This window comes from Electrona antarctica, assembly GCF_951216825.1.
Source record: "Electrona antarctica genome assembly, chromosome: 12".
Taxonomy (NCBI): domain Eukaryota; kingdom Metazoa; phylum Chordata; class Actinopteri; order Myctophiformes; family Myctophidae; genus Electrona; species Electrona antarctica.
The window spans coordinates 20,394,837-20,418,979 of record NC_136793.1 but is presented as its reverse complement, the minus strand read 5'-3'; the positions used below and the strand labels follow the sequence as shown (position 1 = coordinate 20,418,979).

Genomic DNA, 24,143 nt, shown 5'->3' with positions numbered 1-24,143 from the left:
AAACTAGCAGATCTAGGCTATAAGCTCACTGAGCCTATTTTCGCTACTTTTGTATGACGAAGTATGACATCAATTTACAGATGAAAGAATAAGTTTAAAGATGGAGTGCCATGATATTGTTATATAAGGAGGAAGACGTTTTTCAAAAAAGTGTACAGTATTTGTTAAAATGTCGTTTTTATGTGGGCACCCCCACCAGTTCATTAAGTATGCCTGGTTTGCCTGGTGGGTGGTGATGGGTGGTGATCCACCTGAACTTAAGCCGCACCCACAGCTGTAGTTGTATGATAAAGGGGGAGGGGTTAGGGGAAGGGTTGATAATGAGATTTTTTGTGATTTTTGTGATTTGTTTTTTTCATTGGCACGTTTGACTGTCAAGGGTTCAGCCTCCAGGAAGAAACCCTAAATACAAAGGGAATACATCATTGCACATAAAAACTCCAAGGTGTATAAATAAAGTACTGTCACCTCATAGACACATGAAAAACTGGAAAAATACAAAAATTGTGGCACTCCATCTTTAAATACGCTGATACAAGGTTTCTGCCCAACAGCGACAATATAAGTTTTCCCACAACATCCAACGAAAGAATGCACTACGCAAATAGCGTTGCGTCCCTCCACAATTCTTTAGTGCTCATCATTTTCTGTATCACAGAACTTGTCTTTTCTTTTTTCATTCTGGAGGTGATTAAGGGCTGTACAAATTCCACCATTCCATTTTTCAACCACTTAAAAGCGTCTTTTTGGCCCCCTCATTTTCTGCCTCTTAGTCTACACTCTACACCACACCTCTAGACAGAACATAGCCGATTTACAACCTCACCACGCACCCACTGTGATACAACTCTCAGCTGACAACAGTAGGGGTCCAATATGCAACAAACGTCACCAATGATGTTCTTAAATCCCAATTCACATACTGTACAGACAGAGCACACACACATTCTGTATGGGTGTTCACATACTGTACAGACAGAGCACACGCACATTCTGTATGGGTGTTCACATACTGTACAGACAGAGCACACCCACATTCTGCATGAGCGTGCACAAGTTAAAACATCCAGCCTGTGGCCCCAGCGATTGCAAGTCACCATTTTTTGCTATTGTCAGTGAAAAGATTTGGTGTAGAGGGAAAAAGGAGCAGACCAGGTATAGAGCCCTGGGGGTCCCCCAGTCAACTACAGAATAATAAGATTTAAGTGGTTAACCACTTAAACACCAGCTGATGCATATTGTGAGCTTGCCGATTGGCTATTTTCAGCGAAAGATTTCCCCACAACAACAGAAAACCGAAATTACACTAGTACAGGGACTCCACTCAACTATCTGGAGTTTAAGTGGTTAATGCAGGCCTATATGCTGTGGTTCTAATAGTGTTATTATGCCATGATGACAATCAACCACATCCAGATGTTTTGAAAAAGCTGCTGCTGCTACTTTCCACCCCACGCTCCTTCTCCTGTGCAGCGGTGGATGTTTTTGTTTAACTTAAAAGTAGAAATACTACAATGTAGAAATGCTCTATTATTTAGACGACCCCCTGCGTAACAGGACCCCTGCTGTTAGTGGCCCACCGTCGGCCTGACGTGATTCTCTGCTTAAAATTAAGTGTGGATTTTGCTGCGTAAGCGCAGAGTAAGGGCTTCTTCTCTTGGCTACAGGCTTACACACTGTAGATCATTTACAGCACAATCATAGATCAGTGGTTCCTCACCTCGGTGGGGTCTGGTTCTCAGGAGGGGTCCTCGAGGGGGTTCCACCTCGGTGGGGTCTGGTTCTCAGGAGGGGTCCTCGAGGGGTCTGGTTCTCAGGAGGGGTCCTCGAGGGGGTTCCTCACCTCGGTGGGGTCTGGTTCTCAGGAGGGGTCCTCGAGGGGTCTGGTTCTCAGGAGGGGTCCTCGAGGGGGTTCCTCACCTCGGTGGGGTCTGGTTCTCAGGAGGGGTCCTCGAGGGGTCTGGTTCTCAGGAGGGGTCCTCGAGGGGGTTCCTCACCTCGGTGGGGTCTGGTTCTCAGGAGGGGTCCTCGAGGGGGTTCCTCACCTCGGTGGGGTCTGGTTCTCAGGAGGGGTCCTCGAGGGGGTTCCCCAGCTAAATGATTCATAGTTCACCTCGGTGGGGTCTGGTTCTCAGGAGGGGTCCTCGAGGGGGTTCCCCTCAGGAGGGGTCCTCGAGGGGGTTCCCCAGCTAAATGATTCATAGTTCGGAGCCAATTGACGCCTTACAGGTCTGTAAATGTATATGTATATGATGTATATGAGAGTGTGTACAAAATGTTTGTACAAAGACAAACATCTACAGTTCACACACCTGTGTTGCACCGCCGATCCGATCCAATATGTCTGTCTTAGTGTCTGGGGGGCTTTTGTGAGCAGCACAGACAGTTTTTAAGTTGCTTGATTCAGTGTTTACTGTTTAGACATTTGATATTCATTTTATCTAAAGCCTGAGACCCCAAAAAGTGAAATAGTGAAATAAGTGTTAGGAAGTACCTGGAGATTCACGTCAGTGGAATCAGTGAAATAAAAGCAGCCCAAAGTACATAATTATTGTCAGATTCAGCCTCACTCATTTGTTTCCATAAAGAATGAAAAAGAAAGCCTCCCTCTATCCTGCGTTCCACGGAAGAGACACTTTCTCAGCCCGCTCTGGCAGCACTAGAACTATTGACAGCTTAGACAGACCGTAGAAGAACTGACCTAAATACAGAGCTGAATCCGACTGTTGCTTTTTACCGCTGGCTCGTTGTTGTCGGGCAGAAACCTTGTAGGTATCTCCATCCCCCCTGGAAATTTGAATGCCCTACTTCGTCACACTACGGTGTCACGCTAAAGTATAGCAAACAGGAAACATAGCCGATCTACAAGCTCACATCGCGCTGCTTTGTGAGCTCGTAGATGTGCTACTTTGGGATCATTCTGAAAGTGACAGTGAAAGGGGGTTTAGTCTGTCTGTGGGTTTCATAAATGTTGAACTAATGAAAAGTATTAACACGAGCTTGTGACTAAATTATACCTACATCGGAACACAGGTTATTTTTTGTCCCTCCATTCCCTAAAAACTTAACAGTTTTAGCCAAGGTCTCCACCTGACAGCGACAATATACAGTCAAAACTTGGCTTGGGTGTGTGGGAGTGTGTGTGGTGTTGCATAATCTGTGCTGCCAGCCGAGAGGGCGATGCGCTGCCTGGCCCATCTGCCTCTGTCTGCTGCGTTAAACTCTGAAACGTAAACACAAGCCTGATGGGTAATTCATCAGCTACTGCTATTTCCTCCGTGGCAAAGGCCAGAGCTGAAGCGTGAAGATATGGTGATAATAAACTGTCAATCCACCCTGGCAGGGTATACTCCTCTGGTAAAGCTTTAGGGAAAATATATACAGGGCCGATATTGAAGAAAAATTACTAAAAGCAGGCTTATGAGGCTACTGGATAAAGTTATAATGTCTGGCTGAGGGCAGTGTGCATCACCATGATTAAAGTTCTCAGTCGCTGCCACTGATTTCAGTAATTTCAGTCAAACTAGCAGCAGAATACATGTTCTATTGCTTACATTAATTGATGTTCAGAGGCATTATCTTGTCTAAAACCCTAATGGCCTCGGATATTTCATAAAAGATTAAATCTTCAATCTTCTTTAACTGTTTGACTTTATAGAACAGCATAAACATTATGAATGTTGATACCTAAACATCATAATTCTACATATTGTGATTAGGAAACAGTGCTCGTTTGGAGTACTCCTTTCACACTGCTTCACAAATCACAGATTGGAAGGATGGCCTAACAAGAATGTTCAGTTGTTAGATTAGTTTTTGCTTTAATCCCTGCTTCATTGAGTGGCCTCAACTTTTGGCCTCTGGGGACATAAAGGAGTGCTCTGGACAACACTACACAGCTCCTGCCATATCTGGAGCTACTGTGCAAAGAAAATATCCCCTTTGATTAGAAAAAGAAAGTGAGCCAGTTCCTCTTTGCAGTGAACTGTAGTGAGGCACAAGACTTGTATTCACTAATAGTTCTTAATGTTCCTTGTTGACTTAGTCGAGGCTCGCCTCGCTTTGCCTGTTGCAGAAGGCTTGACCCCAGAGCTGTTTGAGTATATGGTTTGAGGTGCAGTAGGGGAGGCACACCAGGATATTCGTCTCTGTTGGGTGGAAACCTTGTATGTCTAAAACGGTTACTTTTCAGGAAATAGCAAAAAGAGCCTGTGTTCCAATGGATCCAGTGTAGTTATTATTTAGTCTCAAGCTCTTGTTAATACCTTTCATCGATGCAATATTCGTAAAACCCACATAAAGACACCTTCCCGAACATTTTTCTCAAAGATTGCAAATATAGCAGATATACAAGCTCAGCTTGTATTTTTGCTACTTGTGTGTGACAAAGTAGGCAATTCATTTGTGAAAAAATTATAATTAAAATATGGAGATACGAGGTCTCGGCCTGACAGCAACGATATGCAAAGCCAAGCCCTATTTCTTCCAAGTCCTCTGCTCCGTCTCAGTGTGTGTACCCGCTGGCTGCTGCTTTTTATTGATATTTATGTGTTTAAACATTTTTAATCATGACCTATATAAACTTAAGAGGAGCCCACATTTTCTGTTGTCGTTACAGGACAGACATTGAGGCCCATTCACCGGCATGGGGTTTTTATTTTAGGTAAAAGTGTAGGCTCCTCACCGCCTTCTCAAAGCAGTAGGTAAATGTTTACTCTGTTTTGGAGAAGCACACAAAGGCATGATGGAGCCAGATTAAATTCTCATGTTGTATCTCAACGCGGGATGGTTTCTGCACCCTGTCTGACCCTCCTCACATCTCTCTCCGCCCCCATGCCTCCTCTAATCATATTTGTAATACTGCAAACTAATCCTCCACCTCCTGCTGTGAGACATTTTCGGTGGAAAGAGCTTTCCACTGTCTGTCATATTTACTTTTCACTACACTTTGTCACATTTTTTAAAATAGGGATTTATTTATTATTTATCACTTGAACCTTAAAATCACATTCAGGGACCATGTAGCAGATCTATAGTCCTACAGTTGGAGGCCATCGATATTGGCCTTTTCTTTTTGCTGAGGTTTGCGTGATCTGCGCAAAAGGACAGTTAACCCATTTTGGGCGGGAACCCCTTTTGGTGTTTTAAACATTATGTTATAATTTAGCTATTGAAAAATAGCAGATCTACAAGCTCATAGCGCGCCACCGAGTGGCGCGCTACGAGCTTGTAGGTCTGCTATTTTTGAAAAATCGTGAAAATATTTATTTCAGAAAACTGGAGGATTTAGAAGGATTTTTTAAAATTTTGAGGTCAGGCCTAAATGGGTCAAATAATAAGGGACAATATCGGTGGCACCCAACTGTAGCAGATCTATAGTCCTAAATGTACTCGCACATTCATGTGTGAGCAATTAGATCTGAGATGCCAGTGAAATGAGCAATGTGCATGCCTGGCATACGTCCAGTGTCAAGCTCCATCACCTGCCACTTGCAGTCTAATTGATCGTCCAATGTAACTGATTATGTATTCAGCAATTAACCATTCACGTGACAGATCTGGTCACAGTTCACACACATATTACGGTCCTATGTGCATGTTTGCTTAGTGCGTACAAACCTAGCCTATATGACGTCTGCCATAGCTAAGCTTGCTCAAATAAATCCAAGGATGAATTTGAAACACAATCATGCAAATTCAAAGGGGACAAGATTAAGGACAAGGCACTTCATTATTATGTTAAATACCGCTCAACTCTGCTTGTGAATGTATTTGCATAATTCAATGTGTCACCACTTTCGCACCTTGTGCTTAACCTCATGTACATCCTGCATCTGCAGGTCTTATTTGTACATATTTTAGATACTTATTTAATGTTAGAGTTTATCTCCCATCTCTCCCTCTCCCACCCTCCCCTCTACTCCTTGTTCTTCTCCTTTTATGGAAAACAACAATTATGGAGTTTACACAAAAAATCTAATTCACCCCTTGTCTTTACACCTGTAAGCCAGCGATGGGACAATCTTACAATAAATGCAGGGAATCTCACTACGTATGTAATCCACGTATCCCGAGAACCGACAGACTTCAAATAAGGCATGCGCGTCGCCTACGACTCAAGGCAGTGCAGTGCCCATCGTCCAGTTGGTCGGTAAGGCAGTTGTCCAGAACACTCTGGCCGTGGCCCAAATGAGACAATTGTTTGCCATGGCAACTGCAGCCTACGCTTGATTTGGCAAATTCCCCACTCCTGTCGAATTCAGTTAGTCAGTCCACAGTTTCCACAGTCAGTTTACACTCTACACATTCTCCACTAGAGATGTCCCGATACCGATACCAGTATTGGAACACTGCCCGATATGCCCTTATTTGGTCATATGGGGATCGGCGAATATGCCTGTCTAACCACAGATCCGACACAGGGGTAAGGGGTTGACACTATGGAAGGTAAATAAATGTTTGGGTATGTGGAGTTTGTTTTAGAGTTGTCCAAACTGCAAGTGGAAGTTTGCGTGAGGAGTCTGGTATAAACACAACATGAGATATTTAGCTAGTTAGCTATAAACTAGGGGTACACGATTATGAAATTATGACCGATATCCGATCTCCGATTATTTGCAGGGTCATATCTGCCAATACCGATTCCGACCGATGCCGATATTATACAGAGGACCACAATGGAAACAAGCCTAGGCCCTAGGGGCTAGGCTTGTTTCCAAGCTAGGCTTGTTTCCAAGCCTAGCAAAACATACTCTATCCCCATGCCTTCGGCCTGGTGGAGACAATTAGCATGAAACACTATACAACCAAGTTTCAAAGCCCACATTACAGTCATCACATTACAGAGTTACAGCGCAGGACTGAGGCTCTCCCTTTTGGAAAGGTTTTATGAGGACAACTTTTGCCACCAAGTTCTTTGTATGGGTGCAATTCATCAAAAATAATTGATTTAATCTATTATAATAAAATGTTTGTGATAATTTAATAAATTAACCGATTAATAAACTATAAATTTTTAGACATGAAATAAAAGGTTTAAGTTAATAAATAAAATGAAAATAGCCCATCTACAAGCTCACAACGTGTCTCACCACAGAGCATTGTGAGCTTGTAGATCTGCTATTTTGCATGAACGTCAACCCCACAAGAAGGATTCTAGGGCTCAAGTGCTAAAAATAAATAAATGCCTATTTCAAAATGTCACATCGGTATCGGCCATTATGCAGTGGATTTGTCTGGACCTTTTTAAAAAATAGCAGATGTACAACCTCACAATGCGCTTATAGATGCTTGTAGATAAGCTATTATTAGAATATTTAAAGTGGTTGAATGTAAACACAAAAACTTTATCATTGTATAATTAAAGTTAAATGTCACTTTGTGTAGATAAATGTTGTTTTTGTCAATCTAAAAGTTATTTTGTTTATTCTTTTATTAGTTTGCTAAAACTTAATTGCTCTCAATGACAAACTTTAATCAAATCAAAGTGTTTTTCAAATTGATCCAAAAATGTTGACTTTTAGACAAAATATCGGTCAAAACATAGCTAATCGGTCCCAGAGATCTGGCATGTGTCGGGCTGTAGTAACGTAACAAGGCAGCCTAGCAGAGCAGACAATGGCAGGTGTTTGACACAGTCCCAGCTCTCTGGTACCTAAATAGAACCTTTAAAAAAAAAAAAGGGAAAAAAGGAATCAAGCGTTCTGTGTTCCATCAGTTTCATATCCCTAACATCAGCCCCGGCCAAGCAGACAGAGCTCGTCTGCCAAAGAAAACATATGGGATTCAGCTGAAGGGCTCCAGTTTTTCAAAAACAGTCTCTTTCAGTCTAAACTTCTTAAGGAGGTTGGTATGAACGTGCTTTCGTAAAGAAAAAAAGGGGGTGGGGGGGTGGGGGGAGTTGAGTGTACTGCGACTTTGAGGAAAAAAATTAAGAAAAAAAGCCTGGATTGAGCGTGGACACTGCCACCTTTCACCCTCGGTGTTGTTCAAAGGTGTGTTTGCTTTCAGAAACGTGTGCAAACCTTCGTCATCATTACCTGCCATTTTCATCCCCAGCCTTTAAAGGAACTTTAAACACACACACACACACACACACACACACACACATACACACGCACGCACGCACGCACGCACGCACGCACGCACGCACGCACGCACGCAAGCACGCACGCACACACACACACACACACACACACACAAACAAGCACATTTCTAATGATTTGTGGGAGCACTGTAGAAGAAGAGTGTATGGTACAAAATTAAAAAATAGTTAGTCTCCCAATTCAGAGAGAGAACATGGAGCCACATTTTGAGATAATTAATATCAAACAGCAGGGCTGTGCAAATACACTCACAACGCATACAGTAGTTGAGCAGGATTTAACATGATAAAGAAGCACCTCGTCCTTAATCTTGTCACCTTTGAATTTGCATGCTTGTGTTTCAAATGCATCCCTGTGTTCGCACACAGTACGGTCCTGTGTTGCATGGCCTTGATGATACGGTGTGCTTTGACTACTCACCAATTCTCCTACAGCTCCTGGAGGGAGGGAAGCTCCCTTCTCATTATGCACTCTGCTGAACGGTACTTGATGATGACGTTGGAGCTATGTTACGTGTTTGTGGCAATGCAGTCATGGGTGTACAGTCATCCTATATTACAATTGAAAACATGTCCCCAAAAGCACGCACAGGAACAAAAGGCACCAGCTACTACGTCACTGACACGCTGCAACACGCTGCAACACACACTGCAACAACACACTAACACGTCACAGACTTACCCTCCGCGTCGATCCACGGCTATCTCCTAATGTCGCGCAGCACGGCCACACTCCACATCACGCGCGTAAAAATTGTCATTGCACTGCCACTAAAGCCGGCTCCCGTCCACACTCGCAAACAATATCAATATAAATAATAAACACAAACACGCCACAAGCACCGACACCCCCGCCTAATTTGTTGCCACGTCTATGAAAACAAGCCCAGAAAAAATGCCATTCAACACGCTACTTACAACTCACTTACAATTCGCGGACCTGGCAACACTGCATCCCGTGATTCCACTCTTTTCATTGGCTGCGCCGCCAACATTGTCAAACATTGTTGCCACGTCTATGTAAACAAGGCCGCAAACCCTGACTTCCTACAGCCTACAGCCTATACTTTCACACACTACCACTCGCTTACAATACGTGGACCTGGCAACACTACATCAGCCCTTCCCAATGGCTCAAAACCCCACCACGTCACCCACGTGTGTTTCGTGTTACCTTTCACACTTCCGGAAACAATACCGGAAGTTACACGGTACACACACACACACGCACACACACACACACACACACACACGCACACACGCACGTGCGTGCGCGCGCGCACACACACACACACACACACACACACACACACACAGTGTACAGCCTGCCGGAAACCAAAAGTAGAAGAAGACGAAGAACAACAACACAGGTTCTACACTGATTCTAACTTGGATGGAGAGCGCCGCGATTACATACACAGTTACACTCATGCAAACACGACCGCGTCGACACCTGGCGTGGTACAATCGGGACGAACCGACGCGCATATATATGGATAACAACAACAACACTACACGCAGCAACAACGCGCTGCAACACAACACGTAAGTCACGTATGTAACTATGGTTCTATGAATCCTGGATGACTGCTTAACACTGGATGATTGGCGTCCAGTGTTAAGCACTGACTCTGGCAGTCAGTAAGGCTGAAATAGAACAGCTGTGTACAACGCAGTGTCACTGCAGACACGTGTGTGTGTGTGGTGTGTGCGTGCGTGCGTGCGCGGGGGGGGGGGGGAATTTGGATCGCCCCGCGATGCAGCTGAAATGGCACACACACACACACACACACGCCACAAAACGCTAACAATAATAATAATAATACACAATTAGAACACTACACTAATCATAACAACAGTACAGCACAGTACAGTACACATGAGTACAGTACAGAAAGAAAGCTCACATCAGAATATTAATCCATGTAATAATAATCATAATAATAAAACATAATAACACAACACTAATAACTATAATATCAACAGTACAGAGAACAGTACAGTACATCAGAATATTAATCCATGTAATAATAATAATAACAATAAATAAGCACACAACACTAATAACAGTACAGAGAACAGTACAGTACACATGAGTACAGTACAGTACAGTATACTGTTCCTGCGCCTTGCCATGCTCTCTTTCAATCATAATAATAATAATAAATAACAACACTACACTAATAACAACAATAATATCAACAATACAGCGAACACTACAGTACACATGAGTACAGTACAGTACAGAAAGAAAGCTCACATCAGAATATTAATCCATGTAATAATAATAATAATAATAATACTAAATAATAACACAACACTACTAACTATAATATCAACAGTACAGAGAACAGTACAGTACAGTACATCAGAATATTAATCCATGTAATAATAATAATAATAAAAAAACACTAATACAACAGTACAGAGAACAGTACAGTACAGTACACATGACTACAGTACAGTACAAACACTTACAGTACAGTACAGTACAGTATACTGTTCCTGCGCCTTGCCATGCTCGCTTTCATACGCACATACACAAAACCAAACAGGGCCACTCAGCCAGCTTGGCAACTTTGCGCTTTCCAAGCAAATGCATAAATGAAAACATCATGGGTTGCCATTGCCTTCTTCCCATTTGCGACGCATCGCGTTAGGATGAGCGGGCCGAAGGCCCGCGAAATTCTAGTGAGTATACATACAGTGAATAAAGAGAGGACTCAGCACGCATCCCTGTGGTGTGGGGCTCCTGTGTTGAGGGTCAGATGTGATGTAGCCCATTCTAACTACCTGCAGCAGTTTGTAAGGCAAGTCTAGTATCCAGTCATAAATGCAAATCATCCGTTTCACTCATATGGATATGAAGAATCAACTGACTGAGAGAAAACACTAAATGTTTATGCTGCTGAATTAGTTACATTTTCGCTAGAAACAGACTGTATCAAATATGAGTGACTGACTGCCGTAAACGATACAGAGACACCTCCCTGACAATATCGCAGGGAGACAGTTTGTTTATTTTTGGACCACAATTCTTATATTTTAAGATGACCACATGTAATTCTCCATAGAGAAAAATGTCCATGAACCAGGGGGTGAGCGAGTGATGTCAGGACTTCGGCACTCTATTGTGCATAAACCAGCCCTGTGTTCAATGTATACATTATTATCACAATGTTATGGCAGTAACAGAGCAATGGTGATGGACAGATACCATTTCAGGGAAAAGTGCATTCACTTGTGCTGTCTAAGCCATACATGGATTGCTAGATTTGTCATCAGGTCTTCAAATTATCTTTCAGTGGGCCTGGAATATCGCTCCCCTCAGAATATCACTCTGATTCCAGTGGGTGATTGATTGATTGATGAATTTATTAACAGATTGGAGAATTACAGTACATTTCAAGCACAACTCAATACAAAACTGTGGACGACACAAATAAAGTATTACACTTGTTTACAATTACAATTATTATTGGCTCATTCTAAATGTTAGAATGAACATTTCATTTACTTTTCCTTGCGAGGGACAGAACATAGTCATGAATACGGCCTACAAAACTACATTCAGTAAGCTTGAGGCGTTTTCTCAAAAATGCTCAAAAAAGTCAATTAATGGCCAATTGGGCACTAATAATAGACTACCGTGTGCATACTTTACTATTAGCACTGAGGAGTTGCAGCTGCACTTGATCTAGAATGCATGTGTCAATTGCATCAGTCTACCATACTTAATTCTCCAGGAAACGTTGCACAACCGATTTTGCGTAATTGGCCAGCATAGTCTTCAATACTGCAAAGGTTATCCTGAAGATGTGTATGGGAAAGGTCTCCCTGAAGACATGAGATTTGATCAGTTCCAGGACCATTGTAGTAAACACCAAATGATCATGAGCGATGGATCGATACTAATCGAGTACCTAATCTCGTTCCCAACCTTTTCTCATCTCACAGGGAGAAAAGTCTGGTAACGAACTACTGCTGAAACTGTAAACAGCCTCATGGTAGAACTTCCATCATTATGTACTTCCCCCGGATGCTGTCTTTTTAGACGTCTGAAAAAGAAGAATAAACCTACACAGTCATCTGCTTCAATGTAATTTATTGATGACGTTTCGAGCTAGGGCTCTTCATCAGGTCAAAACACACACTGTACTTCTGTGCTTAGACCCTTTCAGTCTCTGTTCTTCTCGCCCAGCATATATAGCGATACAATAAAGAAAATGCCTAACCCTAAGGCATCATACACACGTATCAAACACCATCAAACAAATGTTTGGTCGTTTTTTTTTAATGGCCACCACAATGCTTTTCCAACGGGAGTCACATGGTTTGACCAAACATTTTTCGTTTGATGGGGGGGAGGGGCAGAACACCATCAAACAGAACACCATCAAACACAAATGTTTGGTCAAACCATGTGACTTCCATTGGAAAAGCATTGTGTGTGGCAAACGAACATTCTGTGTTTCATGCTCAATGCTTTTCCAATGGAAGTCACGTGGTTTGAACAAACACTGCATTGATTGCTCCCCTCCCCCCATCAAACACAAGTGTTTGGTCAAACCATGTGACCTCCATTGGAAAAGCATTGAGCTGGCCATGAAACACAGACAGAACATTTGATGTGTGTATGAGGCCTAAGAAAACATAGATTTTATGTTGTGAGCGGAGTCACCCAGGGATTTGTACTTGACAATAATAGCAGACATTTCCCACAGTAGGGATGCTAGGGTGGCTAAGAACAGAAATATCCAACTCCATGGTGTATAAAAACCTAAATCCCAACCTAGTTTGTGTCAGTATATGCTAATGCCTTGACATACCGGTATGTGTCATAGTATTCAAGTTTATCCAATTATTACTAGTATGTGATCCTGTGTGCAACAGAAACCCTTAAAAGGCCAATACTTTGGTTAGCAGAGATGGAGTACTTGTAGAGAGGCTGGGGAATTGGGAATTGGCTATACTAAATTGGGACTTGAAGGGGAGAAAATGTTTTTCTTTTATCTTGAAGGGGCATGTTTTGCACAATAACAGTCTTTTCATTATGTCTGCCCACGATCGCTGTGATTCATACAGTAGGCAACGTTTGTTTACCTCAGTCACTGATACTAAAATCTGATATTTTATTTTTATTTTTTCTATGAACCTGTGACTTGACACCCATACTGTTATAAAACGGAAATAAAAAGATTTTGAAAAGAAAAGGCCAATACTTTTTTATTTGCATTAGTGGTTTAGGGCAGGAGCTTAAATCATTGGACATGTTCAAGACAGGGCCTATATTTACTGCACTGTGAGACCATAGACAATTTAGTTTGTGCCTGGAGAAACGTATACCTTGCACCCACCTCCAGAAGTCACACGAATTGTTAATGCTGTGTCAGAGAGAGACAAATGGCTCCTGAAAACATCGCCATGGATTTCTAATCAATGTTTTGTAATTCACACGCAGTGGGAGGCAGAGAACAGAGAAGAGTGAGCTAAATCGAATTCACTTCAGGTGTTGTTTAACTTCAAGCGCAGACTTCCACGGTTTCAGGCGTGCCACTGTTGCAGCGTGCCGATTTTTGGCAGAATTAAAAGTCCACAAGAACCGATGCAGATCAAGATAACAAATTGATTGCACTAGGCACGTTTCTCAAGCAGAGAGCAATTAAAAACATAGCAAAAGTGAACAATATCTTTGTTGTCCCAGGCTAAATATTCCCTTTATTATGAATGTATACATTTATTGATATATATTTTTACATGCAGGCGGACACATTCGAATCATATACATTATATGTGCACATTGTGCATGCATGTATAAAGTCCACCCTCACTCCTAAGGAATAGGGCTCCCCGAAAGCCAGAGTGCATTACTCAAACGCTATGGAGGAGCAATACCAGAAATAATCCATAATTCCTGCCAGGTTGCATGAGAGAGAGAGCCCATACCAACATGCAGTCAGCATGGCCTGGATATACGGAAGCTTCCCTGCAGGTGTGAGATGAGTGCAAACAAAGATAAGATGGGATAGAGATGGTTTCCAGCAAAGAAGCTTAAGTTGAGAAATTGGATATGTGGCTGTGTGCATCAGGGCCAGCCAATGCTTTCTTGAGGGTAAGCGTAATTTTATTTGCTGCTGAGATGCAGTGAGAAGTACATGAGTAGGTTGGCACGGCTTATTGTTAGAGTCGGCCCGAGCAACATGTGCATTTCTCAATAAAGGTGCTTAGACCAGGAGATGGAGTGCTGAGATGGAGCACCACACCTGCTTAACCTGGCACTCTACCGACTGAGCCACTGAGAGAGAGAGAGACAGAGAGAGAGGAGAGGGGGGGGGGGGGGGGGGGGGGGGGAGAGAGAGAGAGAGACACAGACAGACAGACAGACATTTTGATTAAGTTCTTTGTTTTATTCCATTAATTTGACCATAGCTGCATGGCTGGCAAATGTTAGCTTAGTTTATTCGGTGTATGAATTCGGGTACGGTTTAACTACACTAAGCTTGTCTAATCTTGTTTTAACAGCTTTCCTCTAATAGGCTACTGAAAGTGTACATGTTCATGCCTCTCTCCATGGTGCCAGCTGCCAGATGTACATACTGTATATCCTGTGGTTAGTAGTGTGTGGTCTGTGGTCAGTAGATATCGGCATACTGTACGTATCAGAGATCTGATATGTATGCTGACATCTACGTAAATAGAGCGTGGCAGTCCCGCCCCCTTTCAGAACGACGAGGGCCCAGGAAATAATTCCACATTAATTTTTCCCATAGACGTTTCAAAAAGTATTTGTTTAAAGACGTTTACGCCGCGGACAAAGCCAACTCTTGTTGTGACAAAACATGACAATAAACACAATGTTTTGGGCCGATCAAATAATTAGTAAGAAAAAAACTAATTATTTGATCTGCCCAAAACATTGTGTTTATTGTCATGAGTTTATTGTCCCCACGTAAATGTCTTTAAATAAATACTTTTTGAAAAGTCTATGGGGAAAATTAACAGGAAATTATTTCATGGGCCCTCGTTGGGGCGACGCTCTATTCAGTGGATGGGATAAAACTGGGTGGAAGCAATTGATAAGTAATTTAAAAAATCACACTTGTGTGAAGCCCACTGTGGCTGCCACAATGCCACATGACGTCACTGCTTAAAGCAAACATTAAAAGTCCATAGACTTGGCTCAGTTGGCTGCAACATGGTGTCACGAGTGTGTGTGTGTGGGGGGGGGGGGGGGGGCGTATGAATAAGACACAACGTCATGTCTGAAATTCAGATGTTGGAAAATAACAGCTTCACAGAACTGATGCAATATGGGATGGTATCTTCAGGATTGGGTGTAGGTTTGTTAGTTCCGCTGTTTTTGTCCGGCATCTAAGCCTAGTCAATTCAAAAGATATTCCAGAGACCCCGCCCATGAAAGAAGGTTTTTTATTTATTTTATTTCAAGCCAGTTTTACTCCCCTTGTTGTATCGGTACAGGCAGGTTGAAATCTCTGCGTTGTTTTCACCATGATGATGATGATGATGATGATGATGATGATGATGATGATGATGATGATGATGATGATCATGATGATGATGATGATGATGATCATGATGATGATAATGAAAATCTGTTGCAAACAATGTTTGGGGGAGTTTTCACTCCATCTGAGCCTGTGGGAGTTGGTGTGTGTGTGTGTGTGTGTGTGTGGCTTGGCTGCAGAGCACCATATGTGCACACTCCCTCCCTCCAGTGCACACAGGATATCAGTGAGGCCATGGCTAGGTATCCAGGCCCCTGCACTGCGCTGGATGGACTCTGGCTTTGAACACATTCCACCCCAGTGCTCTGAGAGGCAGCTCTGTGTACATGCATGCACGTGTGTGTGTGTGTGTGTGTGCACGCACGCACGCACGCACGCACGCACGCACGCACGCACGCACGCGCGCGCACGCACACACACACACACACACACACACACACACACACACACACACACACACACACACACACACACACACACACACACAGGCTCAACCTTCTATCTGCCAACACATCTCACAGAATCATGCTAATGCCTGACAGTTAAACATTAGAACGTGGACGTTGAGCTTTAAGTGTGCCTCGGGTTCCTCGTGAGCTCGGTTTCTGTCTCGACCGGTTTATCGTTCTGCTTGTGTTCGACAAAGTGCATTGAGGAGTGATGTCTGAAGTCTGTAGAGCCCAATTGAGAGGATCATTCAAATTTGCATTTAATTTAAATATAATAATCCTCTACCAATGGCCATGAAAAGAGTTCGTTACAATTTTAGCATTTGTGACATTGCCAAATAGTGGGTGTTGCCTAGTCTGCCTGTCTGAAATATCATACATGAAATGTATATATTCAGTATAGTCCAAATCATCAAATCATTCAATACTTTTACCCTATTTCATTATTCAGCTATTAAAAAGTAGCAGATCTACTGTCTACAAGCGCTTGTAGATCTGCTGAATAATTTACACTTTTTGAGGGGCACTAGCCCCCCCTATGCCCAGCTTTGAGGGTTTGTGTTCACACAAACATTGTCTGATGATTGGCTGATCAGTGATCACCCATAGCGATGATTTGATTGGCTGAGCAAAGTACATATTGAGGATAAAAGTGAGGGCAGAAAAGTGAAGACAACAAAAGTGATTGGCCGGAATGACATTTGTGATGATTTGATTGGCTGAGCACGGAATGTGATGTATGATGACAAGAGCGCCCCTCACTTCACACACGTGTGATTTTTGAGGGGCCAATGCACAACATCTCTCTTCTGGAGGTCCATTGCACAAAATCTTTTCAAATTAGAGGGGGGGGTCTCACCGTCGGTTGTCAAATAGATATTAATTTGGGGGGTCCTTGACATAAACATGTCTGAGAAACAACGGCCATAGCTCACCCAGTGCCTCTCTGTGTGTTGGCCCAGGCTGGGATGATCCGGACGGACTCTGACGAGTACTTCATCGAGCCTCTGGAGAGAGGAACCCAGGAGCAGGAGGACCACGGCAGGGTCCACGTCGTCTACCGGAGGTCCGCCCTGCTCAAAAGCCCCTCCGACATCTCCCAGGACTACCAGCCACAAGGTAGGCTGCAACCACAAACCAGGTCCCACCCCAACCATCCAGAACCAGAGCATTATTATTATTATTATTATTGTCTCCACCAGGCCGAAGGCATGGGGAGAGAGTATGTTTTGCCCTCCGTCCGTGTGTGTGTGTGTGTGTGTGTGTGTGTGTGTGTCCGTCCGTCCGTCCGTCCGTCCGTCCGTCCGTCCGTCCGTCTGTTAACAGCTAATCTCCGGCACCGTTAACCCAGTCGATGCCAAACTTTGCACACACACTCCCTAGATGCCAACGATGAACCTCTGCCCCAAATTTTCCAGAACAGCCTGTTATAGCGCCACCATGAGGCAGCCTTTCTGCATGAAAGGTTTGTCCTAGAGGCCAAGGACAAACCTTTGACCTGCTTTTTTCACATCTGCCTTTTACAGCGCCACCAGGAGGCCAACTTTTGTAAAACACATTTTGTGTTATATACTCCAGATTTTGTCCAGAAATCCCGCAAATCGTTACACACTATCTCTATAGTCATGTGCCCAAGATGGATCTCTCCGATATTTCATATTACATCCTAATTGGCTAAGATTGGCTTTCAAAGTTTGCAGGATTGGCCTGTCTTGAACAAAAAGCCTCTAATCATGAACGCAGCGTGCAATTTACGTGAAATCTTTCACACACTTTCCTACTAGGCTGAGGAATATATCCCACCCTTTTCACATTGGTCTGTTATAGCACCACCAACAGGTGGATTTTTGCAAAACACGTTTTTTTGGAACAAAAACGCCTCTCAACAGCGTAAGAAGAAATGGCACCCTTTTCACATTGGCCTATTATAGCGCCACCAGGAGGCCACAACCTGACCTGGCCTTGTGGAGACCTGTGCCCCGAGGGGCACTTTTTCTAGTTATTATTATTATTATTATTATTACCAGTAAGACGCCCCGAGGGCGAGAAGAGCTGAAACAACAGAGCTTCTTAATACGGCACAGTTGAGAAGCAGGAGTTAAACTATTAATCTGGTGTCAGTGAGGTCAGATGTAGAGTTGCTGGCCGGCTCCATCTATTCAGATCTAGTACGTCAAACCATGCATGGCTATCCAGGGTTTTAAATCTGAATCTAATGCAAAACTAATGCTCTGAATGGATTCAGCATCATGAAAACCCCCTGGTTTGACATGACATTTTGAATTTTTTGCCTTCTATAGGTTGTTAATGGTATGGTCACATATTATGCCAATCATGAAAATTGCTCAACATATTCAAGTTAGCATCCGGCAGTTTCGACATGCTGGGGACCCATACTCAACATGTCTAACATTAAACCTTGTTTTAATGTTAGTTAATATTGCTCACCTGGTGATACTGTGTTTACATTAACAGTATCACAGTCAAATAATTTAATTATTACTTTATAGAACCTTACATGTACAGTTGGAGGCCATCGATATTGTCCTTTTCTTTTTGCTGAGGTTTGCGTGATCTGCGCAAAAGGACAGTTAACCCATTTTGGGCAGGAACCCCTTTTGGTGTTTTAAACATTATGTTATAATTTAGCTATTGAAAAATAGCAGATCTACAAGCTTGTAGGTCTGCTATTTTTTTTAAATCGTGAAAATATTTATTTCAGAAAACTGGAGGATTTAAAAAAAAATTGAGGTCAGGCCTAAATGGGTCAAATGATAAGGGACAATATCGGTGGCACCCAACTGTATCTTTCCCCCTAAGATATAGAATGTGGCACGAGGAAAACTTTAGAGCAGTGGTTTTCAACCTTTTTTCAACACCCATTTATTCAGCATTTGAGCCGCAGACCACCATTAAACCACTTGTGAGCTTGTTGTGAGCTTGTAGATCGGATATCTTTGGCAAGGAGGACTGGTGGTCTGTCTTACAAAGTATAGAGGGGTTTAAGTGGTTAAACTGAAGTGACATTGATTAATTCCAAATATTATCAAAGTATTCTATCGCAGTCCTGGACTTGCGTCATGACACCCACTTTGAGAACCACTGCTGTACAGTAACATAACACAGTGTGTTCATGTCAGTTAGTACTGATGATGTGAGCATGAATGTGCTGGCAGCTTTTGACAAGCACATTATGGTCATTTGCACAACATTCTCTTCCATATTATGCTAAACTTCAATGAATATTCAACTATAAGGGGACACACTAATACAAATAAATGCAAAGTTCAGTACTTGCTTGGAATTCAGACTTGGGAGGTTACCGTTAGTGGGTGACCGTTCCTATTTCAGTGATAGCTGTTAGGTGAAGAGGCATTGTTGTACCGTGAAGGTCGGCATGTGGCGGAGGTCGCTCGGTCATTAATGATTTCACGGACACTCACACTAGCACTATAAGACTTTGAAATGACACGCTCCTGTGAGTCCAGACAACAAGTGCCTGAGAGGCTTGTTAATGGACAGTACACTGGGAAGACAGGAACGGCACAGCCTTTGATTTGATCAATAGAACCCAAGAGTGGGATGACCAAAGGAAACAAACGGAGATGTCAATCAATCCCTGTAGCTGTGAGGAACTCTGCTTGATAACTACAGCCAGGAACAAATGGTTTAGGCCTGGGAAGATGCAGGTTATTATGAGGTTTGGACAACCTGCCAATGCATTTGGGGCATTATGCAACCCCATCTGAAGTACCATCAGAAACCTTGTATCGTCCAGGTTTTTTTAATACATTATTTCTAACTTTTATACTTCATCACGTGGCAGTGTCGTACAAAAGTAGCAAGAATAGCCCATCTACAAGCTCACAATGTGTTTTTCCGATACCCTCATAGGAATTATATTGTAAATAAATGCTTTTCATAGGCTTTTCTTTATTTTTCAACTTTGACCATTTCCAGTATCCAGCTAAAGAGCACCCAACAGATCAAACCACACTGATCCTCGATTAAGCAAGGCTCCAATCTTCTGCTAACCATATTTGTTTAAAAAAAAAAATCAGTCTCGTAGGTGTTCGATAAATCCAGTGCCCCTCCCCCCTCCCCCCTAATACTGCAACCAGTAAAGATAATTCATATGTATTGTTCTCCATCCCAAACGCTCTATTTAACATGGCCACGCTGATGTTATATGCACACATTCATGTACACGTGTGTGTTGGTTATATTGAGTAGCATGGTGCACTTGGAAGCTTATGTCAGCGTTGCATTGGCTGCTCTTCCTGTGAGGAGGTTAGGTAAGTCAACAAACTGTGTGAATGGGCTTCTCAGGAAGAGAGAGGAGTGGGCGGCAGTGGTGGTGGTGGTGGTAGTGTGTGTGTGTGTGTGTGTGTGTGTGTGTGTGTGTGTGTGTGTGTGTGTGTGTGTGTGTGTGTGTGTGTGTGTATGTGTGTGTGTGTGTGTGTGTGTGTGTGTGTGTGTGTGTGTGTGTGTGTGTGGGTGGGGGGGGGGGGGGGGGGGGTAAGAGAAAGTGTTACCACTCTTCTATTACAATCCCCTTGAACTCTGCAAACTGTGGATGGATGGAGCAGTACTTTTACTTACGTGAAAGTACCAATACTGCATTTTAGTAGTAGTCTGTTACCCGGAATTCAAAATGTACTTGAGTAAAATTACAAAAGTATTGGCTTCAAAATGCACTTAAAGTACTTAACAGTGCTCGTCATGCAGAATGTGTCGTTTCAACTTTTCAAATGATTGTATACAAATCTTTTGAAAATCACAGATCTACAAGCTCACAATGTGTTGCATTGCGATGCATTGTGAGCTTGTAATGAGGTTGTAATGTAAATTATATACTGTATAGGGCTGAAGTGGTTAATGTATGTTTTGTAATAATAATCCAAATCTACAGGTAACTAGTAACTAAAGTTTTCAAATAATTGTAGTGGAGTAAAAGTACTAATATTTGGATCAGAGTAAAAGTATTGGAAATTGGAATTATTCATAGTTAGTTACTTCACACCAGTGGGATGGAGCACGGTCGGCAGCATGCGTGGCCTATTCTTTGTGGCAGAGAGAGGATTTTCAAGATAAATCCTAATTTTTAAGTGGTGCAACCACTTCATTAAGGAGCTTTGTGTGTCTGTGGGTGGGTGGGTGGCTGGCTGGCTGGCTGGGCGCGTTCCTGTGGGTCTGGAAGTTTAATAGCAGATCTACATAGCAGAAGTACAAGCTCACAACGCGTCACTTTGTGTTGTGTCTCGAGACCCCACTTTGAGCTCCACTGCTCTAAAATACTGTAGCAATGTTTTCTTGGTTCAGCAGTTACAGTATTTCACGCATAAGCGCCGCCATCCTCGATGCTAATGCGTGACACAGCGCACTCGGCACCTTTTCTCCTTCACTTTAACATTCACTTAGAAGAGGCTCAAAATGCGTTTTGCTTGATATGCATTGCTTGGATAATCCGCCATGCATTTTGATCACAAAGTGACCTGCCTTTGACAGCGAGGGTAAGGACAAATTATGTGTCAAGGTTACCTCGTTTCCATCTCTGTGGGAAGCCCGTCGTTCTTAAATAAATAACAACAATTCCTTGCGTGGCAATAGGGTGTTGCACTGGTCCAGTGTGTGTGTGTGTGTGTGTGTGTGTGTGTGTGTGTGTGTGTGTGTGTGTGTGCGACTGTGCGTGCGTCCGTGCGTGCGTGCGTGCGTGCGTGCGTGCGTGTGTGCGTGCGTGCGTGCAACAGTTTGATGTTTTCTCATCCTGGGTATAAAGAAAGGTAGCAGCCCATACGTCTACTGTACTGAAATGCATTTGGACACAGCCAGTCAAGGTCACCTCGCCTCCCTCTCTGTGGGAATCACGTCTGTTCTGGTCCTCACACATAACAAAAGCTTATCCGACTGTTTATGTGAGACAAACAATCAATCGCTTTTTATTTTATTATGGGGCTTTGCAATGCAGTTTGTAGAAAGGGCGACGGTACCCTTTGCTATCTTAAATAAACGTGAACTTTCTCGTGTTTTCCAATTAAACATGTTTCTGTGATACTGGACTCCCGAGGCAACAAATAGGATTCCCAGGATTACAACAGGCAACAGTGCTAATAATCACACATAACTGTTTCTTTACAGAGTTCAGCTAGATTAACTTTATTTTTTATTTTAATGCCCTTAAATGCCCTTTTTGATCAGGCTTGATCGAGGTAAAAAAAAAATAAAGGGAAAAAAGTTTCTTCCTTCCAGACCATTATTTCTGTGCAGAGCTCCAACTTCACTGTTGGCTGAACTGTACGAGCTGCTAGTTAACAGATACCACATGATTCACTCTGTTATTTACTGTAGGCCTAATTATTTTCTGTTTGCCTCTTCCAATGTGTTATATAAACCCTTTTGACCTGAGATCAGATTCTAAAAATGTCTTCTACATCCTGACAGTTTTCTGAAGAAGCTATGTTTCTATGTCAGTGGTTCTTCGATTTTTCAAAAATAGCAGACCTACAAGCTCGTAGCGCGCCACTCGGTGGCGCGCTATGAGCTTGTAGATCTGCTATTTTTCAATCGCTAAAGTATAACATAATGCTAACACCAAAAGGGGTTCCCGCCCAAAATGGGATAATTACCATATTCTTAAATCAAACCACTGATTCATTTACGCTTCAGTGACTCCCACATGCAGCCTTGGGTAACAAATACCTAAAAAAAACATCTGGAAGGAGATTGCATGTATTATTGTGTTATTTCAGCACATTTGATCAGGCATGAACAGTGCATAGAAAGGCCAGCGAGTAAATTACATTTAAAAAGAATTAAATGGACTGGGGGCACGGTGGCACAGTTGGTAGTGCTGTCGCCTCACAGCTAGAAGGTCCTGGGTTTGATTCCTGCTGGGGACACTGTGGGCGCTGGGGGGCGAGTTCTCTCCTCCGCGTCATCAGTGCCCATACCCGAGGCGGGGTTGGCGAAAGGGTCTTTCTGTGTGGAGTTTGCATGTTCTCCCCGTGTCCCCTAGGGTATAGGTCCCCGCCTGATGGAGGGGAAAGGAACTGGTCGGAATAACGTGTTCCTTCCACATGCTACGTCCGGCCCAGGTTGGCAGAGGAAGTGTAGCGCCCAGGATTACATTAGATAATTGACACTGGGTGGAAAAAAAGGGTTGCAAAATCATGGGATAAAAAATATAAAAAAAAGTAAATGGACTCAATGTAGATTCAACATGTGACTTGTTATATTTATGGCAGACATAAGTATACTTAAAAAACATCAAGCAATGTAATGCTACTTTTCTATTGTAACATGACCAACACCAACATCCAACTCGCTATATTTCTTGGACACAGTTATCACAGAGAAGAGATACATCAGTAACAATGAGTTGGAGCATGGATACTTTTGAAAAGTGGTGCATGAATCCTCCATGCCATGGTCCCAGGGATGTTTGCACTGGGCAGAGTAGTGCAAGGCAGCAAGAGTGAGTCCGGGAAAAAAATTATGGAAAATGTGCTAGGAATGACAAGGAACCGGTGGCCGCTCACCGGTTCCTTGTCATTCCTAGCACATTTTCCATTTTTTTCCTTTGCCGATAGCACAAACCCCAAATTGCCATCTCAGTCTGGAAGCAATTTTTTTCTCATTGTCTGTTTAATGGATGAGAGACAAGATCTCCATGAATCCACATGGGTATCAGCAGACATACAGTAGTCTAGTGACTAGACTCTTGACTACAAAGTATAGGCACAAGAAAAGGAAAGCCTGTGTCCAAATGTGACACTGTGCCTCCACACCTTGTGTGTGCTTACCTGCAGACTTTTCTATTCTGTACTATGAAAACCTTTCCTCAACTTGAAGATATATAAATCCTGGATGTTGCTAAAATGAAAAATATATTTTCCACAGTCATATAGGGTACATAATTAACTCTATGTAAAGCGCTTTGGATAAAAGGAGAGTATAGCGCGCGCTACGAGCTTGTAGGTCTGCTATTTTTGAAAAATCGTGAAAATAAAATTTTAAAAAAAATCTTTTTTTTTTTTGAAAATAATTTGGGGACCCCCTAAAATA

The 24,143-nt window shown here is 42.8% G+C and overlaps 1 protein-coding gene across 1 annotated transcript in view; it reads left to right on the top strand.

Moving 5' to 3' along the window:
* The window catches only part of adamts3 (ADAM metallopeptidase with thrombospondin type 1 motif, 3), a 173,955-nt gene that overhangs the window by 25,089 nt on the left and 124,723 nt on the right, over nt 1–24,143 (top strand). The window contains exon 4 of the mRNA XM_079516259.1: nt 17,042–17,198. Coding sequence (XP_079372385.1) covers nt 17,042–17,198 — 157 coding nt within the window. The remainder of the gene's footprint in view (nt 1–17,041; nt 17,199–24,143) is intronic.